At 42.8% G+C, this 20,900-nt stretch overlaps 1 protein-coding gene across 5 annotated transcripts in view; it reads left to right on the top strand.

The window, feature by feature from the left end:
- The window catches only part of ARHGAP26 (Rho GTPase activating protein 26), a 405,589-nt gene that overhangs the window by 189,806 nt on the left and 194,883 nt on the right, over positions 1-20,900 (top strand). For all 5 annotated transcript variants that reach the window (XM_081134784.1, XM_081134783.1, XM_081134782.1 and 2 more), the window contains exon 12: positions 17,119-17,155. In XM_081134784.1, coding sequence (XP_080990910.1) covers positions 17,119-17,155 — 37 coding nt within the window. The remainder of the gene's footprint in view (positions 1-17,118; positions 17,156-20,900) is intronic.

Raw genomic sequence — 20,900 nt, 5'->3', positions numbered from 1 at the left:
ACAGAGGAGGCACATGCTTTGAAGGATATACATGGGCAGAGATGGGTAGAAGGGCTTTCTTGGCAAGAAGTATGGGATTGAGAATTCTTAGATAGGAAAGCATGGGGCAGGTGGAGGAAACTGCCAGTTGTTGCATGTAGCTGGGGCATGAGGTTTGGGAGGAGAGAATGGGGATTAAGACAGGAAAAGTTGGGGCCGGCTTGTCATTTGGACATTGTGCTGTGAGGGATTGAGAGACCATAAAGGATTTTAGAGCAGACCTAATTTCAGAGCTGGGGTCATGTGAAGGATGTGTTGGCAAGGGGAGGGCCCCTTGGAGTGTTGGATGGCACTCCACACAAGAGGTGCTGAACTCCCCAACTGGAGTCTTGGGACTGAAAAGGAAGGAATGGGAATATAATCATTTTGAAAACCAAATCGGTTATTGTCACCTGAATAGATGTGGGAGTAAAAAACAGGACCTTAAGATTTTAAATCCAAGTTACTGAGAAAAAATGATGTCATTAACCAAGATAGTGATTATTAACTGCTGTTTACTGAGCATTTACTGTGTGCCAGGCACTGAGCTAGCTGCTTTACTTCTGATAGCTCACCCTGTAGTTTAGGTGGGAAGATCCCAATTTATAGATGAGGGCAGTGGGGCACAGAGGTGTTCAAACTAGAAAGGAGGAGAGTTACTATGTAAAAACAGGTTTGTGTATTTTTTCCCCCTATTAAATGGCCTTGTATCAACTCATTAAAAACAACTCCTAATTTAGCTGCTTGTTCACAAGTTTTAAGGTGTTACCCCTCCCATTGTTTCAAGAAACCCTTCTTTGTGGCAATAGAAGAACAGACTCTGGGTGTGAGGTTTAGGGAAATTCCCAGGTGGAGACAACCAGCAAGTAGTTAGAAATGGAGGTGTGCTCCTAAGGAAGCTGGAGGGTTGGGGTTGCTTGTGTAGAGGTGGGGTGCCATCTGCTAGAGGCATTTGTTGAAGCCATGGGAATGGGTGACATTTCAAAGTGTTGTGTGTAGAAAGAAAGTATGGTCAGGAAAAAGAGCCAAGGAAGGAGCTTTGGGAATTTTAAAGGGTAAGCTATGGAACTCTCAAAGTATACAGTGCTGATGGGAATAAATCTACCCAAATTGGTAAAGCTGCCCCAAAGCTAATAAAGTTGAGCTTGCAAGTATTTTACAATGGTCTCTGTTGGAACTACTCAGCTCTGCTGTTGTGGCACAAAAGCAGCCATGAACAGTATGTGAGTGATTGAGCATAGCTGCTCTCACAGATACTTACAAAACACAGGCAGACTAGATGTGGGTTATGGGTGGTAGTTTGCTGACTTGGCCCCAGAGAACTCACAGATGTGTACAAGAGGAAACAAGGAAAAGGTTGTTCACTGCAGTGTGCTTTGTAATAGTGAAAAATTGGGACTAACTTACATTGTTCATCTGTATAAAATATATAAATAAACTCTGGCTTATTTAGTGGAATACGTTACATTGGATAAAATGAAGAAACTCGAACTGTTTTTGTCCATATGGATAAATCTCAGGAACATAATAGTAAATGAAAAAGCAAGTTGCAAGATTAGATACATACATGGTATAATGTCAATTATTTACATTTTAAAAACATAAAATAGCCTTGGCTGGTGCAGCTCAGTGGATAGAGTGTCAGCCCGAGTACCTAAGGGTTGCAGGTTCAATTTCCAGTCAAGGGCATGTACCTGGGTTGCAGGTTCATCCAATCAATGTGTTTCTCTCACATTGATGTTTCTCTCTCTCTCTCCCTCCCCCTCACTCCCTGCCTTCCACTCTCTCTACAAATCAATGGAAGAAATATCCTCGGGTTAGGATTAACAAAAAATAAATAAATAGAAACGAAAACAATATGTTGTTTCTGGACGTGCACACACAGTAGAGGTGTTAAAGCGTGATGGGAAAGACACACACCGTCTTTGGGGAAGCGGAAGAAAGGGACAGAGAGAGTGCTAAGGGACTAGGATGTTCAGTTCCCTAGAGGGAGATCACAATTGGAAAGAAATTTAGAAAACTGCTGGTATCTGTTCAGTGTGCATATCATGAGTCCCTGGATGACTGTTAAATGATTTTTTTGGGTACTTTTATATAAGCTATGTGTTTGTGTGTGTGCGTGTGTACATACATACATACACATATATACAGTTGATCCATGGATTTCATAAATGTGAATCCACCTACTTGCTAAAATTTATTTGCAACCCCCCAAATCAATACTTGTGCTTTTGCAATTATTCACCGATATGCACAGAGCAGAGAAAAATTTTAGTCGCCTAATACACTTCCAGTTGAGGTTGAGCTGGGTGACACTCCGCCTTCTTGTATCAGCTCGCATACTGTAAGTGTGCCTTTTTTGCTACTTGGTGCCACTGTGTGCATTTTTGTGCTTTTTGTTGGTGGTTTCTGTTTAAAGTGCCCCTAAGCCCAGTGCTGATGTGCTGGCTGGTGTTCCCACACACAGGAAGGCTGTGACGGGCCTTCTGGAGAAAGCGCCTGCTGGGTGAGCTTCCTCAGGCGTCAGTTACGATGCTGTTAGCCAGGAGCTCAACACTTGTGAGGCGACAGTATCTATTAGATGAGGTGTGTTTAAAACAGAAGTACACATAAAGCAAGGCTATGCATTGATCAGGCGATGAAAATGTGACTGGAGGCCTCTGGGGATCCACCCCTGTGTTTCCCCATGAGCAATGGTTTAGGATTTGCTAATTCAGGGTTCATGGTAACTTCAAAGGGCATAACTCTGTGGATAATGAGAATCAATTGTGCATGTGTATATATTTTATATTTATAATTTTATACTTATGATTATTTAATATTCACATATTATATAATGAATATTGTATTAGCATATTATATAATTCATATAATCATTATGCATATATGTATTTTTTCCAAATGCAAAAAGATTAGTGCAGGACAGAGGAGCCTGCAGAGCTGCCTATGAAGCAGGCTGGGCAGGGTTCAGGGGAGGTGAGCATTCAAAGGACACAGGGTAATCAGCCGTATCAGGTGCTGTAGCAAGGGGCCTAGGAGAGGCCTTTGGATTTGTGTGTTTATCTCTCATGCTCTCAAGTTCAGGTCAGAACCAAGGCATGTCCTAATCTCTCCTGTCCCCAGCGGCCTTGGTCCTCCTGGTTGCCTTTGGCTGCTGGCTGTTCTTGTAACTGAGTTCAGTGGCTACGTGTGCAGGGTGCTTGGCTCACCAGCGAAGCAGCAGAGAGACTTGGGTTGGGCACTTGGAGCTGCTGACATGAACCCTAATAACCCCTTCCTTCTAGGTCAGCTTTAAAACACGTTGTTCAGTAAGCTGAGCTGGTCTTTAATCAGCAGCCTTCCAAGCCCTTTCCTTTCCAGTGCTCACTCCCTGTTCCTCTAAATCAGGGGTGGGGAATGTCTGGCCCGTGGGCCCTATACGGCCCACGGAATCATTTGGTCTGGCTCAGCCATACAGAATTATCAACTTAAAAATTAGCCTGCTATATTTGGTCAAACATTTAATTGAATTTATTGAATTTTGAGTTCCACCTGTAAGTTACCTTGGCAGGGCCAGACCAAATGATTTCTCCGGCAGAAAAAAGGTTCCCCACCTCTGCCTAAATTTACAGGACAGGTCATTCTTAACCAGTTGTCAGCCAATCCCATTGAGCAGCTTGCTGATAAGATATAAGGTGGGACCCTCCCATTATAATATGAAACCCTTAAACTGAGTGGAGTCTTGAAGAAATTGCCTGTCAGGACCTAAAGGAGTTCTTTTTTGATGGTGGGATATTAAAATGTTAGGCAATGAGAGAATCTGGAATTTTAAAGTAGATGTTTCAGGCTCCCTTTTTTTAAAGATAGGTAATTTTATTAAGAAACCAAAGTAATAAAACAAAGTAAAATATTGGCCACTCTTTTGATGGATTAGGAAATTCAGATCCAGAGAGAAGGAGAGGCTTGATCGAGAGTCACACAGAAGTCGGTGGCTGGTAGGGCTCCAGAGCTCCCTGCCCATTCTGATAATAGCTTATAGGTGGTGATGGAGTTAGCTGTGTCCCCCCCCAAATTAGCCTTGAGCATATATACACGGGATGGGCAAAAGTAGATTTACACTTGTGAATACATGAAACAGTTTATTCTTGTATTATTTATTAATTATTGTATTAAGTATTTGTATTACAACTGTGAAAATACCCAACCCTGTATATATAGGTCTTTATGATGTTCAGCATTGCTGACCCCCTTGTCCTGTCAGCAGAGGGGGGAGGGAGCAGATACCAGTTTTGTTAATATCGTGAGGACCCCTGAAGGTTATGTGGATCGATTCCATATGACAACTTTCAAGAGGGTGGGAGGAAGGGGAATGAGGTGGGCAGTGCTTCTTGTTCCTAAATTTATATTTTGAACCAGTGAGTTTCAAATCTGGGCTGTGCCTCAGAAGCACCTGTAAATTATGTTTACAAACTAGGGGAACTAGAGGAATTAATTTATGATGGATCATAAACTTAAACGTAAAAACTAGAATTGTAAGGCTTCCAGAAGAAAATGCAGGACAAAATCTTTGCGATCTGGGGTTAGCAGAGGTTTCATAATAGGATACAGAAAGCAATTGCTCTACCAAAAAAAGAAAAGAAAAAAGGAAACATTTGATTTTATTAAAATTAAAGACTTGTGCTTATCAAAAGGCACCATTAAGTTTAAAAGCAAGCCAACAGTGAGAGAAAAGATTTGCAAAGCATACATCTGACAAAGGACTTACATCCAGAAGGTATAGAGCTCATAAAACTCAGTAGTAAAAATAACAACTTGATTAAAAGACGGACAAGACTTGAAGAGTCACCTCACAGAAGAATTAAATGTTCAATAAGCATATGAAAAAGTACTCAACATCATTAATCATTGGGGAACTGCAAATTAAAACTATAATGAGATACTACGACATACCTACCCAAATGGCTAGAATGGAAAGACTGACAGTACCACGTGTTGGTAATTATGTCTTGTAACCTGAACGTTCATACTGTTGGTGGGAATGTGAAAATGGTGTGGCCACTTTGGAAAAGAACTTGGCAGTTTCTTATGAAGTAACAAACAAAAATAAAACCTACCCTGTATTCCAGCAGTTTCACTTGTGGATATTTATACAAGAGAAATGAAAATATATGTCCTCAAAAAGACACATAAAGACATTTGGAACGGTGGGCAGCCTAGGTTTCCATGTACAGGAGAATCAATAAACAGACTGTGAGATATTCAAACAATAAAGCACTACTCAGCCAGCAAATCCAAAGTGCTGATTTATGCCACAATATGAAATGTTATGCTTGGTAAGATGAGCAGCCGTAAAGGAGCTCATACTGTATGATGCCATCTGAGTGATGTTCTAGAACAGGTAAAACTATTGGTGGGAGCAGATTAGAACAGCGGTTTTGCGTTGGTGCGTGCGTGTGTTAAGACAGAAAGGGTCCAGGAGAACTGAGGTAATGGAAATGTTTCTGTCTCGATAGGGGGTTTTAAGGTACATGGATGGGTATGAAATTGTCACAGCTCATGACTGGCGTACTTAAGAATTGTGCATTTCATTGTAGGCAAATTTTACCTTTAAAAGATGATTAAACAAATTGTGGGCTTTAGTAAATTATATGCATACTGAGCTGTTTAGATGGGAAGTGCTGAAGTCTTCAAGTTATTTGAAAATTTATCAAAAACCCGATAGACTGATGGATGATAGAGGGGTGCTAGATATGTGATAAGGCAGATGCAGCAACATGTTCACAATTATAGAATGGAGGTGATGGGGGAGTGTTCGCTGTCAGTTCTTTCATCTTTTCTCTATATTTTGGAGTGAGGAGTGGATATATTGTTCTGGCTGGCCTGGCCTAACCCATACTGTGTGTCTTACCCCCAGTCAGAAATGTGAGCTCTGCCTGTAGCAGAGAAGCGTGAACCCCTAAAGGGAAGCAGGGTGCAGTTGCCTAAAGGAGAGTGAATGAGTGCTGGGTTGTCAAAGAACAAATGATTATTTTCTAAGGGCCCTGATGGTCCCAGCCTTACCCTTTATCCCAATGACTGTGTGGGAAATCCTGGGAATCTTGATAAATCTCCTCCCTTTCACACTGTGTGGAGGTGAGGAAGGGCCCAGCCTAATAATTCAACCTTTACAGAACCCGAGAATTCTAGAATCTACCCTTCCATTTTGCAAGCCCCATTCCGTGCCTTTGGAGGTTGTAGGAAAATGCAGAGATTCCTCACGTCCCAGAGCTCGGGATCCCCTCCCCACCAGCTCACAGCAAGGAAGTCAAGGAGCGGCTCTTCCCAGACCCCTTGCTGCAAATGCCTGTGTTGGTGTCAGGATTAGTCCTAGATTTAGGGTAGGACCTGTATCTAAGGAAACTCATCTGTCTAAAAGTGTAGGACTCTGACCTCACCTATCTTGGATAAAGTCACCTCCTGCCTCTCCAAGGGGCACTGTGGGAACTCATGAGATCAGTATAAATGCCACTTGTCTTAAATCCTACTGAGGAAGGGTGGCTGGAATTGCAAGGGAGTGGGTTTTGTGCAGTAAGTCACCCTCTGGACAGGACCCTGCCTGGGCAGCAGAACCACACAAGCTTGGATTCTGGGATCATGTATATTGTGCCGAGGACTTTCTCTTTTGTAGTTTCCAGAGCACAAAAGAACAAGGTTCTCGTATGCTGACAGAGCTGTGCCATTGCTGCCAGAGACACAGAGAGAGAGATGGAGGGAGGAACACAGAAAGTCGTTCTGTTTAAGACTTTAGTTTTCATCGGGAGTATGAGAAGGTGGTCTTTCCTCTCCCGTGGAAGCACCATGCTGATGGGCTAGTGGGTTCACACCCACTTTTTAAGTTACTTCAGCCTGGGGCCGGAAATGTGAAAGCCAGCAGGCTGCTCTCGCTGTGAGCTGGCCACATCCTACGTACATGTCAGCTCACACGCCAGCTGCTCAACTGTCGCACATTCGATAACGAATCAGCTGGTGTCCTTTCTGTTGCCTTCAAAAATTTCCTGAAATACCTTTCTGACTTGTATATTACTTAGAGTTCTTTTTTCCTCTTTTGCATCCAGTGTTTGTTTACACTGCCTGCGACTCTGATCTCGGGTTGAAAGCTAGGGAAGTTGCTTATAGGGGTTTTCAGGATTTCTGACTATGAAATGCAAGGAAATTGCATAATGTTGCAGCATTTCCTCCTCTTGTTGCTTGTGTGTTACCCAAAATACTGTAGTTCCTTCTAGAAGCTTGCAGGAATTTGGCAGGTCCTACCCTCTCATGGTCAATTGTGGTCCAGAAAGTCAGTGTTATCCTGATTTGAGGTTGCATTTTTCTTGAGGTCAAGCAACAAGACTTCCTGAATTATAACTATGGCAACAGTGTTTATATAACACTTAAGTCAAAGTCCTATTGGAGAGGGGGAGCACCCTCAACGATTACTGTTAGTAACCCCAGAAACATTGTGTTCATGCTGAATTCAACAGGGAAAAAAAACTCGTTAAAATACATGGCCTTGCCCCTTCTCAGGATATCTGGTTGTAACTTACAACCGACATGCTCCAGGAGGAGCTGTTTCACCTTTTCCGTTGAAATGATAGCAGCTTCATTTGAGATTTCTCACAGGGAAGTGCAGTAAGTGCCAACAACACTTGAAGTGTGAACTCATCACTATAAGGATCCAGATAACTTACTCACCAAGGCCACTATGGCTGCTTCTGACCCACCAACAATGACTGGGACAAAGGAATGTGTATCTTTTGTCTTCAGTTCCTTGTCTCTCAATCAGGAGTGATTTCTTGGACACTAACTATATGCCCAGCACTGTTAAGTGCCCCATAGAAGTGTAAGAACTAGTCATCAGGAATTATTTGGAGATTAGAAATAATGGAAAATGAGGAATGAAAAAAAAATTGTATTCTGAAGTATTAAATTCTATAGATTCGACTGTTAGAGCAGTGAGCAAAGAAGGGACATATTAGGATGGTCTGTGGCCATCAAGTAAGTTAGGAAATCTTTGTGTGGGTAATGGAAATAGAAGTAACATTTTTAAGCACTTTCAGGCACTGTTAGACTATTTTAAAAAAAAAAAAGTTTTTATTGAATTTTAGAGGAAGGGAGAGGGATAGAGAGATAGAAACATTGATGAGAGAGAAACATCGATCGGCTGCCACCTGCACGCCTCCTCCTGGGGATGGAGTCTGCAGCCCTGGCATGTACCCTGACTGAGAATGGAACCAGTGAACTCTCGGTTCATGGATCGACAACCACACGGGTCAGGTACTGTTAGACTATTCTAGTTCTCCCAGTGCTCTCATGAAGAATTGTTGTTTAGCTCTACTTCACAATGAGAAAACAGATTCAGAAATGTTAAATAATCATCTGAAGGCACATAGCTAAAAAGTGGTAGAACCAGGCCTGAAATGCCAGGCCTCCAGAGCCCACAGCAAACGATGCATTTTTTCCCCCTGTTTTCTGGAATCTGCTTGTACAGGTGAAAAGACAGGCTCACAATAATTAAACCTCAAAGGACGCTGACTTTGTCAGCATGGAATGCTCGGGGCCGCCTTCTAGATGAAATGGAGCTCAGTCCTGTGAGTTAGAATGACACTCAGCCATTCTCCCCGCTTGAGTGGATCACGTAGAGCTCTTCAGTGTAGTCATCTATGTCCAGCTGAAATCTGCCTTCCTCCACCTTCACTTCCATCTCCATTCAGAATAGTAAGTCGCCGTTTTCCATGTGCCAGCCCCCTGAGCGTTGGAAGACTGGTATTGTGCTGTCTCGAAGTCTCCTCTTCTCCAGCCAGAGCTGGGGTTTAGGAAACACTCCTTGCAGGGGCAATGTGTGTGACCGACGGAGCGGGAGAGGAAGAGAGAGTGGAGCCAGCAAGACCAGGGAGGAGGCCACGTCAGGCCCAGATGAGAAGATGACACCTGACCTGGGGCAGTAGAAAAAGAAACGGGACCAGCCCAGCACACCCAGCATGCAGGGCTTGGGGCTGAAGCCTAAACTTTCCCTTGACAAGAGTTTTAATGTGGTTTATATACGTAAGCTTTGTACGCATATATTCTTCACCATACATACACATACGTATGCTTCCTAACTAACGTGGTCTTTCATTTGGCCCATTCCGAATATGCCATTTCCCAAAAGGCAAAGTGAGGACCACAGGAGTCAGAACTGTGCACAGTGATAGCAAATGCCCCTGTGACTGGGACACGCCCGGACAGCAGGGATAAGTGGGACGTGGGTCGGGGAGCGGTTGGGGTGGTCGGGAGGAGAACCCGATAGCTTAGCAATGTCCATGTTGCAGGTGAGTGGTGCGGAAGCGTGCTCAGTTTGTTAACCCTGCATCTATGTTATAAATGTCCTTCACAAGGGTTTAACATTTCACTAAAACGTTTTTCTTAAAAAAGGAAGGAAGGAAGGAAGGAAGGAAGGAAGGAAGGAAGGAAGGAAGGAAGGAAGGAAGGAAGGAAGGAAGGAAGGAAGGAAGGAAGGAAGAAAGGAAGGAAGGAAAGAAACGGGCATGAGGAATAGAGTCAAGATCCATGGTAATGATAGAATTGATCAGTGTCCAAACTGAACGGATATGTGAGGCAGAAGAAAGGGGGATCTCAAGGGTTACGTGAATATACTGTGTTTTTTCCTGCCCTTCTCTGCTGCGTATTTTTCTTTGTTCTTCATTCTGGGGTTCCCTATGAAGCTTAACTAGGCTTTTCTCTCATTAGCTTTTTTGTATTTGCTGCTACGCTTGGCTGCAAGCAACAGAAACACAACTTATTTTTAAAGGTTGTTGTTGGTTCACTCATGGAAAGAGCAGGGAGGAACCTCAGATGCATTTAGATAAAAGAGCTCAAACAATGCCACTGAAGTGCGGTCTCCGTATCAGGGCTCCGCTTTCCTTTGACCTGTTTTACTCAGGCTTTCTCTGTATGGGGGCAGAGTTGGCCACAGAAGTTCCAGGTGTGTATCCCATTCTCCCAGCAACACAGCAAGGCCTCATTTCCAGCAGTTGTAACAAAAATATTGAAAACAAGGATCTTGTTGACTGTTTGCCCTGGGGTGAGTCACATGCTTAGTTAGAAGCAATGTGTGGATCACATGTCCAGACCTGCAGGTGGAATTGGGACAGCCCTCCCCACACCCCCATCAAATAGCATGGACTTGGTGGTGGTGAGGGGTGTGTGTGGCTCCCCAAGGAAAGTGAGGGTGGTATCCCTAGGAAAAGAGGAGCATAGGTGCTGAGCAGGGAGTAGTAGCAGGTGTCCAGAGCACTTTGTTTCCCTCCAGTGTTACTAAGGAATTATACAAGAAGTAAGCCCTTTATATCCTTGGGTACAGAGCAGCAGGCAATGCCTGAACTCATGGAAAAGAAGGTTTATTTTTCTGCCCATCATCATTGTCATGATCGTATTGAACAGCAGGCAGTCATTTCTATTTACCAGCATGCTGCTGTGCTTGCATGCAAGGCAGCTTTGGGCTGTCACAGACACTGTCCAGCTGGCTTTAGGAGCATAGCCATTTGGTCACATTTTGCTGGGCTGTTCTCCAAGAGACTCTGAATCCTAAGGTGCCTGGGGTGGTGGTGGGGAGACTCGGTACCATGAGGTCTAATAACTGTCCATCCAAACAATACTTATCGAACAGCCTGCTATATGCCATTACTGAACCCTCTTTACGTGTGAACCTGCAGGGCAAGGGCCAGGTCTCCATTTGTTTAAGAACAGGTCATCGGGAAGAGCCATCAGATATATTTTTATTGGCTTCGCTTTCGAGAGCTCCTCCCTAAGACAGCAAATGCAATACCAGTAGCAGGGGAAAGGCGAGCCAGAGAGAATGTTGCTAGGTGAGAAACAGAGAAGCGGCAGCAGCTATTTCATTTCCAGTCTCTGGAGCATGTTTTGTCTCTCAGGCTGTGGCGATGAGAGGCACGTTGCTCTTGGGAGGAGAAACCAGTGCCTAGTTCCCAAGCTCTGGCCCCTCAAGTTGAGACACATCCTTATTTTATCGCAAGCTATTCAAACTGGTTTTGTGCCCACATGCTTAAGACTCAAAAGTTCCTTCTCAAAAGCTTTTCCAAGTGTGGCCTGGGGCTCACCGCGAGAAGAGAGGGTCTCCCCTATCCAAAAACTCATGTCTGTTTTTGGGTGGCATTCCACAGGCCAAGGGTGTCTTACTAGTGACTTCTCAGGGGTGTTCCTAAAAGTTCCTAAGTTTACCCTATTAATAGAGTTTGCTGAGTATTTGAATATGATGTTTCTACTAAGCAATCTGTCTTCCACGCAGACCTTGACAACACTGGCCAGCTCCCTCTACGTGGTCATGGTTTTTAGGATGGTCGTTTTGTAGGCATCCTAAAGCCTTTCAAGCTGGTTGTGGTTTTCAATTACTGCTATACTTTATTAATTGGAAGTTTGTAGAATTACTGTTAACGTTCAAATTGGATGGATATATTGTTCCTCCATAATGGCTGCATTGTTGCCATTTTAATTACTGCTTAGCTTCCTTTGAGTCCTTTGTTAATCGCCAAGCTGTTTTCTCCCTGGAGAGTGGCACTGGGTAGGGAAGTTGTGGTTGGGTACAGACGCTAGTCTAGAGGGCTTTGCCACTTGCTAACTTTATAACCTTGGACCGTATTTACCTACGTGAAGCTATGCGATATACAGGCAGTGGTAGCACCCGGTAGGCTTGAGGATGAAATAAAATAATTCATGTAAATGTTTAGTATGGTGCCTGGCTCATAATCAGTGGTGAAAATGTGGTTGGCAGTGGGTGGTTGCTTTTATATTTGACTTCCGTTAATACAAAACAAGACTGAGAACCCATTGCTGTAAAAGTTGATTTTAGATTGGCTCCTTTCCTCTTGTCCCTTAATTAGTTTCAGTTGGTTAAATTCCAATGCTAATGAGACCTGTGTCACTGGCTCCCTCAAGCTACCTTCTCATGCTTAGCCCATTATCTCATAGGGGATAAGTGTGGAGACCGTGAAGGAGGAGGGTGACAGTGTCGGTGACGAAAATTAATCTTTATAGAATCCTCTGTGGGCCACAGCATTTGTATTCTAGGCTCTGTGTTAAATGCTGGGTGTCTATTATCTCATTTAATTCTCACAACAGCCCCAAGAGGTAGGGAGTATGAGTATCCCTGTTTTACAGGTGGCAGGACTGAGGTTTAGGGATGTTAAGGGATTGGAATATATAGCCAGTAAAGGAGAGCTCGACTTTGAACCTAGGCAGCAGATCACTACAAATTTGTCACAACGGACAGAGAAACAATTCAAAAAAGCAAGTCCTAGAGGTGGTGGGTCCATTGTATCACACAGAGAGAGGGGACAGAATGGTAGCTGATGGTGCATAACTGGCTTGTGCAGTGTTTTGCCTTGTTGGCATATAGTTCTGTTTTGCGTGTCTCCACATTGGCATATCGGGAACAATCAGCTGGGAGGGTTAGATATCCCAGGCCACTTGGAAGAGACCTCAGGGAATTGATGGAGCTTAGGTGTGAGTTCAAGTGCACTTGAGATAGGAGCAGTGGTTTTAAATAAATTTGCCTATGAATCTGTTTCTCCAACACCTTCATTTTGTGCAGATTTTTATCCACAGTGTGGTGTGGCCAAGTTCTTATGCAGTTATGTGTCAGAGGGGAAAAGTGAGATTGTTTTGTCTAGCTATTGCTTTATTTGTGCCTTAAATTTATATGTTAAAAGAAATTCTTCTCTGTGCTTTATTAGGAAGGCCTGGATAATTGTCATAAAGGTTACCCGTAAAAAATTCTGGGAATCCAAATGATTCTGTAGTCTCTCTTAATTCTCTAGGGACATGTAAATTGAATTGGCTCAGCAGTGAACAGAATTTATTGCAAATCACATTTTAGTGCAGAGGAAGCATATGAAGGCTTTCCTCACCCGCCTTTGATTTATTAAATTGTACTCCCATGGTAGCTTCTGGGTGAGGACTCATGGAATTGCTGTGCCCTGTGATTTGTATCAAAGGCCCACTTTCCTGCCCGGTGTTTATCTCCAGGATCAAGCGCTGTGGTTCAGAGAGAACACGAAGTGTTCCTTTTACGTTAGATGCCGGCTTGTTGCATAGGTTAGTAGTGAATGCTTCAGGCTGGAATCAGAATGCCGTTCCCAGCTTCATTTTCTCTCTTACTCATGGCAAATTCTTTCCTCCAGTGACTCACCTTCCCTAGCTGCCCAGGATGTCTCATCACCTTTATCTTCCCCTTCCTCCTCCTCAAAATGTCTCACTTATGTGGTTAGTGGTTAAGAGCTTGGGCTCTGGAAACAGACTGTAGGAGTTCCTGTCTGGATTCTAGCCGCTTCCAGCTACCCAACCTTAAGCAAGGGACCTAACCTCCTCTCTAATGCCTCAGTTTTCTCATCTATACGATGGGAATAATTAGGTTGGTGTGAGGATAGCACATATAGAGTGCTTGGCATGGTGTCCGACACATAACTAGATTTTTGTTATCGTTTCTGTTAATTTATTATTACTATTGCAGTTATTACATAATGACACTCAGATGGACCCTGATAAGATAAAAACATATAATTTCTCTTTCCTAGAAGCATACACTTGAAAACAGACATGCACTGGCGTGGATATTAAATACATCTTCATGTACAGTGTTCAGCAGAAGCTAGAGCATACCTATGTCAAAGTGTAGAAAGACAGAAGGCTGAGAAACTTGAGTGTGGCCAGGTCTCAGAGTCCTCTGGCTAATCAGAACAGAGAGGCTGTGGCTTCTGTTGGGTTGTTGACAAAGTGTATTAGCTGATCAGTCTTACTAGGAGCCATATTCAGAATTGTTTAGCGAGTCATGCCCCCTTGAAATGATCCTGCAGAATTGGGTTCTGTCCTTTCAAGAGAAAGGTTCTGGAGGCGCTTACTTGAAAGTATATAAATCTGAGATAGCTCTGCTGGTCATAAGCCTGAAGCCACTGCCAGAGACCCTTCATTTCAGAAAATTGACCTTGCCTTTGAACTCCAGTCTGACACTAGTGGGCACCTGTGATTTCTGTAGAAGAAGGTTTTCCCAGAACAGACTGACCGTTTCTAAAGGGTGAATTGCAAACCCTTTGCCTCTGCCAGTATGGAAGGCATTTATGAACCATAGACCATTGGGGTGGCTTGGTAGTTATGTGCATTTGCCACTGCCTGGAATAAAAGAGTACTGGAACATCCCTGTAGAGGCAAGATAGAATGGTTCGCCACCTCCCAGCTCTGTGTCCTTGGACAAACGGTGTAACCTCTCTGGCCCTCAGGTTCCACATCTGTAGACTGGGAATCACACTGGTACCTAACCACAAGGCGGTTTCAAGGATTAGATGATGCCTTGTGTGACACTTGGTAAATGCTTAGTAATAAAGACACTCCCTGGTAGTGCTGCTAGTGTTCTCAGTGCAGAGGAAGCACATGAAAACTTTCCTCACCCTCCTCACTTTCCTCGCGTTAAGAGGATACCACCCTCTTACCGTGTCGCCATCTGGCCTTTGTGCCCGTGAGGCTGCTCCCAGACCCTGGGTCTTCCTGGTTGGGCCGTGTAGTCACACACTCCTGGTGGGCATGGTTTATTAGCTTCATTTCAGAACTCATTCTCTTTGGCTCATTTACCCAAACCAGACAGAGATTAATGGCCTGGCCTCAGGGCATCAGGCGGCACATGTTTCTGGTGCTTTCGGCTCATTGACCACACCTCTCCAGTTTGGGGAATGCTGGGTGTTCCAGGCAGAGGTCTTTTGAGACCTAGGGAACCTGGAAGGAAAGCAGTTTGGTGCAAACTCACTGTCTAAGGAGGGCTGAAAGCCTTGCATTTTGCTTTTTCTTCTGGATTTTGCCACTTATAAATAGGATCAAAAGGGTCTCTGGGATAGAATGTTTGGATTTAATGGGAGAGATGGCTGAAAAAAATACTTGCCAAAATATGGTCTCTTTCCCTGCACTTCTCTTACCCAACTTTCCAAGGTTAGTGAGCTCCATTCACCATGGATCACTGGTCCCAGCTATTACGAGGCTACCCATTTCCCTAAAAGGTCACAACCCCCTGTAGGATCTCGTCACTGCGCCCCTGCCCCATCCTTAGCTCCTACCTTGCACTGACTGCCGATCACACTGGCCTTCCTTCCTCCAAGGGGCCATGCCTTTCCCCTCTCACAGACCTGCACTTGCTGTTGCGCTGGCCCCTAGGCCTTCCCAAGGTGGTCCTCAGCATTCAGGTCTCGTAGAGCTGTCACCTCTTCAGAGAAGATATTCCCCACCCCAGGCCCACAGCAGACTTTTATTTTCTCCACTGTACTTATCAGTAGTTGAGTATCATATTTGTGTATCTGCTTATTTCTGTTTCCTTCCCTAGTAGGCAAGTTCTGGGAAGCAGAGACCACAGCTGTTCTGCTCATCCATGTCTTCAGCATCTAGAACAGTGCCTGGCCATTATAACCAGACAATAATACTTGTTAAGTGCATGAGCGAATGAACAGATTAACGAATTGCAAGTAACTTTAGAGATTACCCATTCAAGAGGTCTTCACATTTTTCAAAGCCAGTATCCCCTTATTTGATAGTCACATGCATGGAGACAATACAAGCAAAGGGAAGGGGGACACTTGGATACTTGGAGTCTTAGCTTCTCACCTAGCCCTCTGGCCATCCTAGTGCAGGTGCTGTGGGGTTCAATTTTAAAAGCATGATCTAGTTCATATCGATCACTTGTATTGATAGTGGAGGTGCTGCTGAGGGAGAACCGGCAACCATGTTCCCCTGGTACAGAAAGAGTATCTTTTCCGAAGAGTAGACATTTTTGAAACAGAGGTCTACTACTCAGAAGAATGGAATATTTTTAGAGGGAGGATACCGCTTAGCTTAATTAAGGTTCAAAGTTAGTATTTCCTATCACCAAATCAGTTGCAGAAGTCCATCCGCAGTTACCAGGGTTAGCTCATGGGCTGTCCAAAAGCAGACTGTGAGCTGGATTTTGGTGTGCCAATCCCTGATGTGCTAACATTATTAAATAAAATAAAATCTCTGCTTTAGGACAATGTCATAGTTCCCAAATCTGGTGATTACGATTCTGTAGGTGTGAAAAGGCATAAGGTGAAGCTGGTCATCAAAACTTTAAAAAAAGATATTCCAAGTGACTCTGATGGCCACTCCTGGTTGAGAACCACTTATTTAACCCTTAGAGGGACCGAGCCATGAAAAAAGAGCCATGAAACCCTAAAAGGGATTTTCACCTGCTGGGAATATTATACCTGTATTTTGAAAAAAAATATTAAATTTTGAATTTTATCCATAAAATTTGTGGAAATTTCTTTTCTCTCTTGTTACGCACGTACCTACATAATATCATTGATTTTGCCTCCTGGCCTGCAAAGCCTAACATATTTGCTGTCTGGCCCTTTACAGAAAAAGCTTGCTGACTCCTGCAGTATGTCATTGTCTGTTTCACATGGGGCACTTTCCCTTTTGTGATTCCTGTAAGCCATTTAAGGGTTTTCTATTATAAAAGTAATATATTTTTCTTATAAAATTCAAATTTACAAAAGTCTGCAAGGTAAAAAATGATTGGTCCCATTCCCCAGTGTTAACACTTAACAGTTTGTAATGTATCTTTGTCCTGAATTTGCCACTTTTACTAGCTGTGATGCTCCATTTGTAAATTCTCCATTTGTAAAAACAGTGGTAATAACAGTTCCTACCCAACAGAATTGTTTTGTGGATAATTTGAGATAATTCATGTGAATTGCTTAGCACATTGCCTGGTGCACAGTTAATGCTTAATGATTTATAACTAATTTAAAATGTTTTCTCCTTTTTAGCTTCAGTATACATAGTTTGTTTTTTAAAGAAGAAATATGATTTTTTTTTTTTTTTTACAATACAGTTTCTCAGATGATTCTAATGTACACACACTTAAGAACAGTTGAAGTAAACACTGGGAGTTAGATAATTATAGAAGGGATTCCTATTTGGGGGCTGGCTAGAAATTGCCTTCTATCTTATAGCCCAAACTAGGGAAAGGGGGAAGGTAATGGTTTCCTTCAGTGGACCTGCAGGGTGGTATAAAATGCACACAAGTAAATGTTTATTTCTATTTTCCAGGTCTACAACTCGAACAAAGACAATCAGAGCGAAGGAAGTAAGTACAGTGCTTTGGTAATTTTCTATAGTTAGGGTTGGGGTTAGGCTTTGAGAAGTTGCTACTCCAGGGAAGAGCCACCAGGAGGTGCTGTGGGCATGTTGGGTCTACCCCATTACCCCCAGTGCAGCCTGAGAGGCTTCCACCCTGGAGTCTATGACTCCAGGACATTCTGTGAGCCCTACTGGCAAGGCTGTAATGACACTTTGCATTATATAACCCTTCACACTTTACAAAACATTTTCATGTATGTTATCTCAGTTAATCCTAGCTCGCTTTAAGAAGGTAGATCTAATCATCACTTAAAAATCACTTAATCCAGTAATACTCAGTTCCTCAAGAGCCCTGTCTTATGAGAAAGCCAGAATTGACTTTACCTCCTACACTGTCTTGCTCAAAGGACTGGAGAGACAATAATTATCTTAGTGGTCGCTTAGTGTTCTTTGTTGCCTCTTTGGAGAGGAAGGAGTGGAGATAGCGAGCTCTGTAATAATATTCCTCTTTGATGGGAGTGACCCTGAGCAGCCTCTGTAGAATATATAGGACATTCCCCCTGCTGCTGGCTCTGAGCGCTCTTGGTTAATCATGATTTCCAAGGGCACCTGCAACCTTGTAAAGATGAGGGGATTAAAATAAAACTACTGCTAGAGTGTTTGGGCTGATTATCTCCTTGGTGCACAGGAGAAAAAACAAATTCCTTCCAGGTTGCTACAAGAGTACAAAGGAAATCCTGTCCCCTTGCCTCAGATTTGCTTTGTAAAATCTACTTGGAAAAAAAAATTCAAAGGTAGCCCTACCATGAATTCCAGTCATGTCAGAAAAATCTGTAAAAACAGTGCCTGCCCATGCGGATGGACAAAAGGATGAGCTGGTTTTTGTGGGGTGAGATCCATTATAGGACAGAGATTTTCATTCTTTCAAAAAAACAAATTTTACCAGGAGGTTTTTTGTTTGTTTTTTCAGTCCTCGCCCAAGGACATGTTTTTATTGATTTTTAGAGAGAGAAGAAGGTGGGGAGAGAGAGAGAAACATCAGTGTGATCTATTGCCTCCTGTACCCACCCTGGGGGATTGAACCTGTAACCTGGGTATGTGCCCTGACCGGAAATCAAACCCATGACCCTTCAGTGTATGGGACGGCACTTCAACCAACTGAGCCACACTGGCCAGGGCTTTACCAGGAGTTTTATATGAGATATTAAGTAATTTGAAATGGTGGCTTTTGGTAGAGACCTTTAGGAAAAATTTTTTCAAGTAAATATTCAAGGAAACGAGTCATTTTTTCCTTCCCTCTATCAGGTAGAGATTGTTTGAGAGCATTTGAAATTGACTTTGGCTAACTTGAGCTAAAATAACAATAGCAAAAACAATAGTAATAACCATGTAGGAATATAGAATGCTGTAGGGTAACTCACGGTAAGATAGGAAGAGCTGAAGAACCAGGCTTGAAGATATACCATCGCTGGAGACCCAGGAACTAATGAGAAAGGGTCTCCTGGATGATATTTGCAGGATGATAAAACCCTAAACTGTCTTTAGTTTTTGTCTCACTCTTCTGAAAATTCAGATCGCCAGGAAAGATAGCATCAAGCTAGTCTATCTTGGGCCCAGCCAGGGGAAAAGAAGACACCATTGACAGTTTCAAGTGTACTGCATAAAATAGGAGCGGAGTAGTTTGCCAGAGGGAAATCAGGGAACCCACTAGGGCAAGAGAGGCTAGATGTCACAGAGGCCATAGAAACAGGTGCCCAACCTGGATCCAAGAACTATGGGGGGTGAGAGGCATATGAATGGAGACCCCCAACCTGAAGTTTCCTTGCAACTGATCATATGAACCTGCTTCTCTCTGCTTGAGATAAGTACTAATAGATTTGAAAGATGGCCCTGATTCCATTTTCAGCTGGTTCTACCATTGTGTAAAGCCTTTTAGGAATATGTGTTGAAAGCCTTTGAGTGAATATCCTTTGACCCAACAGTTTGTCCCAAAGAAATAGACTAGAGTTCAAAGACGTTTGTGCCTCAAAAGAGTTTTCACTGGAACATTGGAAATAATAGCAAAGAATTGGAGACAATCTAAATGTCCAATAGGGAATGGATTAAAAATGTCATAGAGTACTATGTAGCCTTTAAAAAGAACAAGAGAGATCTAGGTATATTTACATAAATAGAGCTCCCGTATACTGTTAATCAAGTTTTAAAAAAATCTTTTATAGAACAATTTAGTAAAATATTCAGTTTATCTAGAACAGTGACTTTCAACCTTTTCATCTCATGGCACACATAAACTAATTATTAAAATTCTTCAGCACACCAAAAATATATTTTTTTGCTGATCTGACTAAAAAATAGATATAACTTTGATTGATTTAATAAAGAAAATAACAACAGCATTTACCCTTTTTGCTTATGTATCGATGCCTATACTTGTATATAAGGATTTCTGGTACCAAGAATTAACCAATCAGATGCAACGTTATTATGCAGCATGACCAGTAAGATGCAACTTTTGCAAATCCATTTTTTTTAAAGATGCAACTCATGCAACTCCATTTTTTAAACATCTTCACCGAGAATATGTTTTTATTGATTTTTTTTTTTTTTTTGAGAGAGAGAGGAAGAGAGAGAGAAACATTGATTTGAGAGAGAAACATTGATCAGTTGCCTCCTGTACATGCCCCAACTGGGGGTCAAACCACAACCTAGGTATGTGCCCTGACTGGGAATTGAACCCGTAGCCTTTTGGTGTACGGGACAGCGCTCCAACCAACTGAGCCACCTGGCCAGGGCAAGATGCAACTCTGTTATATGACTTACATATTTATGGTTCAAGACAGGGCATTCACACCAATGGCTATTGTTGTGTTGGCTGTTACTATTTTCTATTTGATAGTCTAAGGGAAAAGAGGTCAGTGCCCTAGACTAAATAGGTATTGCATGTTTTTAAAATCCTTTTGGCATACCAATTGAAGGTCACTGGTTTAGCTACATTGATAGAAAATGGTCTGGAAATACATTTTTCCATCAAAGTCTTCATCAGGGTAGAACATGGATTATTGGGAGAGACTGACCTTCTACTTTAAATTCCTCTCTATACTGTGCAGTGCCAACAGTGAGCATATCCAGGGTTTCCCCAAAAAAATGAGCTGATAGCTCAATTGTTGTTTCTTTTCAAATTTATCCCAATGGAATTAATAATTATTCAAAGTGTGTATAATTTTTTTGGGACACCCTGTATTTTACAATAGTAGCTATTAATATATAGCATTTATTGACCTCCTACTATGTTTCAGGATATTTTATGCACATTAGCTCATTGAGTGCTTGCAACACCCTGTGAGATAAGTGCAGTTGACCCACTTTGTAGATTAGGAAATTGAGGCTAGTAAACTCAGAGGACATGATGTAATCTGAGTTCTAAGTCTGAAGGCTGTACTGTTAGCCACAAGGATATTCTACCTCCCTAGGGAAAGGACAGTACAGAAGTTCCAGTTTGGGAAGCATAGACACTTGCCACGTTTTGCTCTGGCACCCACAGAGCACAGAGTTGGCTACTTTGAGTCTGTAATGATTCTTCAGTTGCTTGCTCTTTCTTTTTCACAAGCAGGAGAGAAAAAGATGGGTTAAAACATAGGGGCCTCTTTTCCAGGAGTTTAGATAGAAATTATTTTTCTGCGGTGTTGAGATATTCTGATCACTGACTTCCAAGCTGCAAACTCAGAGAGGTGGTCTTGGTTGATGCCTCCTCA

This window comes from Miniopterus schreibersii, assembly GCF_964146895.1.
Source record: "Miniopterus schreibersii genome assembly, chromosome: 4".
Taxonomy (NCBI): Eukaryota; Metazoa; Chordata; class Mammalia; order Chiroptera; family Miniopteridae; genus Miniopterus; species Miniopterus schreibersii.
Note: the sequence above shows the minus strand (reverse complement) of the source record. Positions and strands in the feature narration are given on the sequence as shown.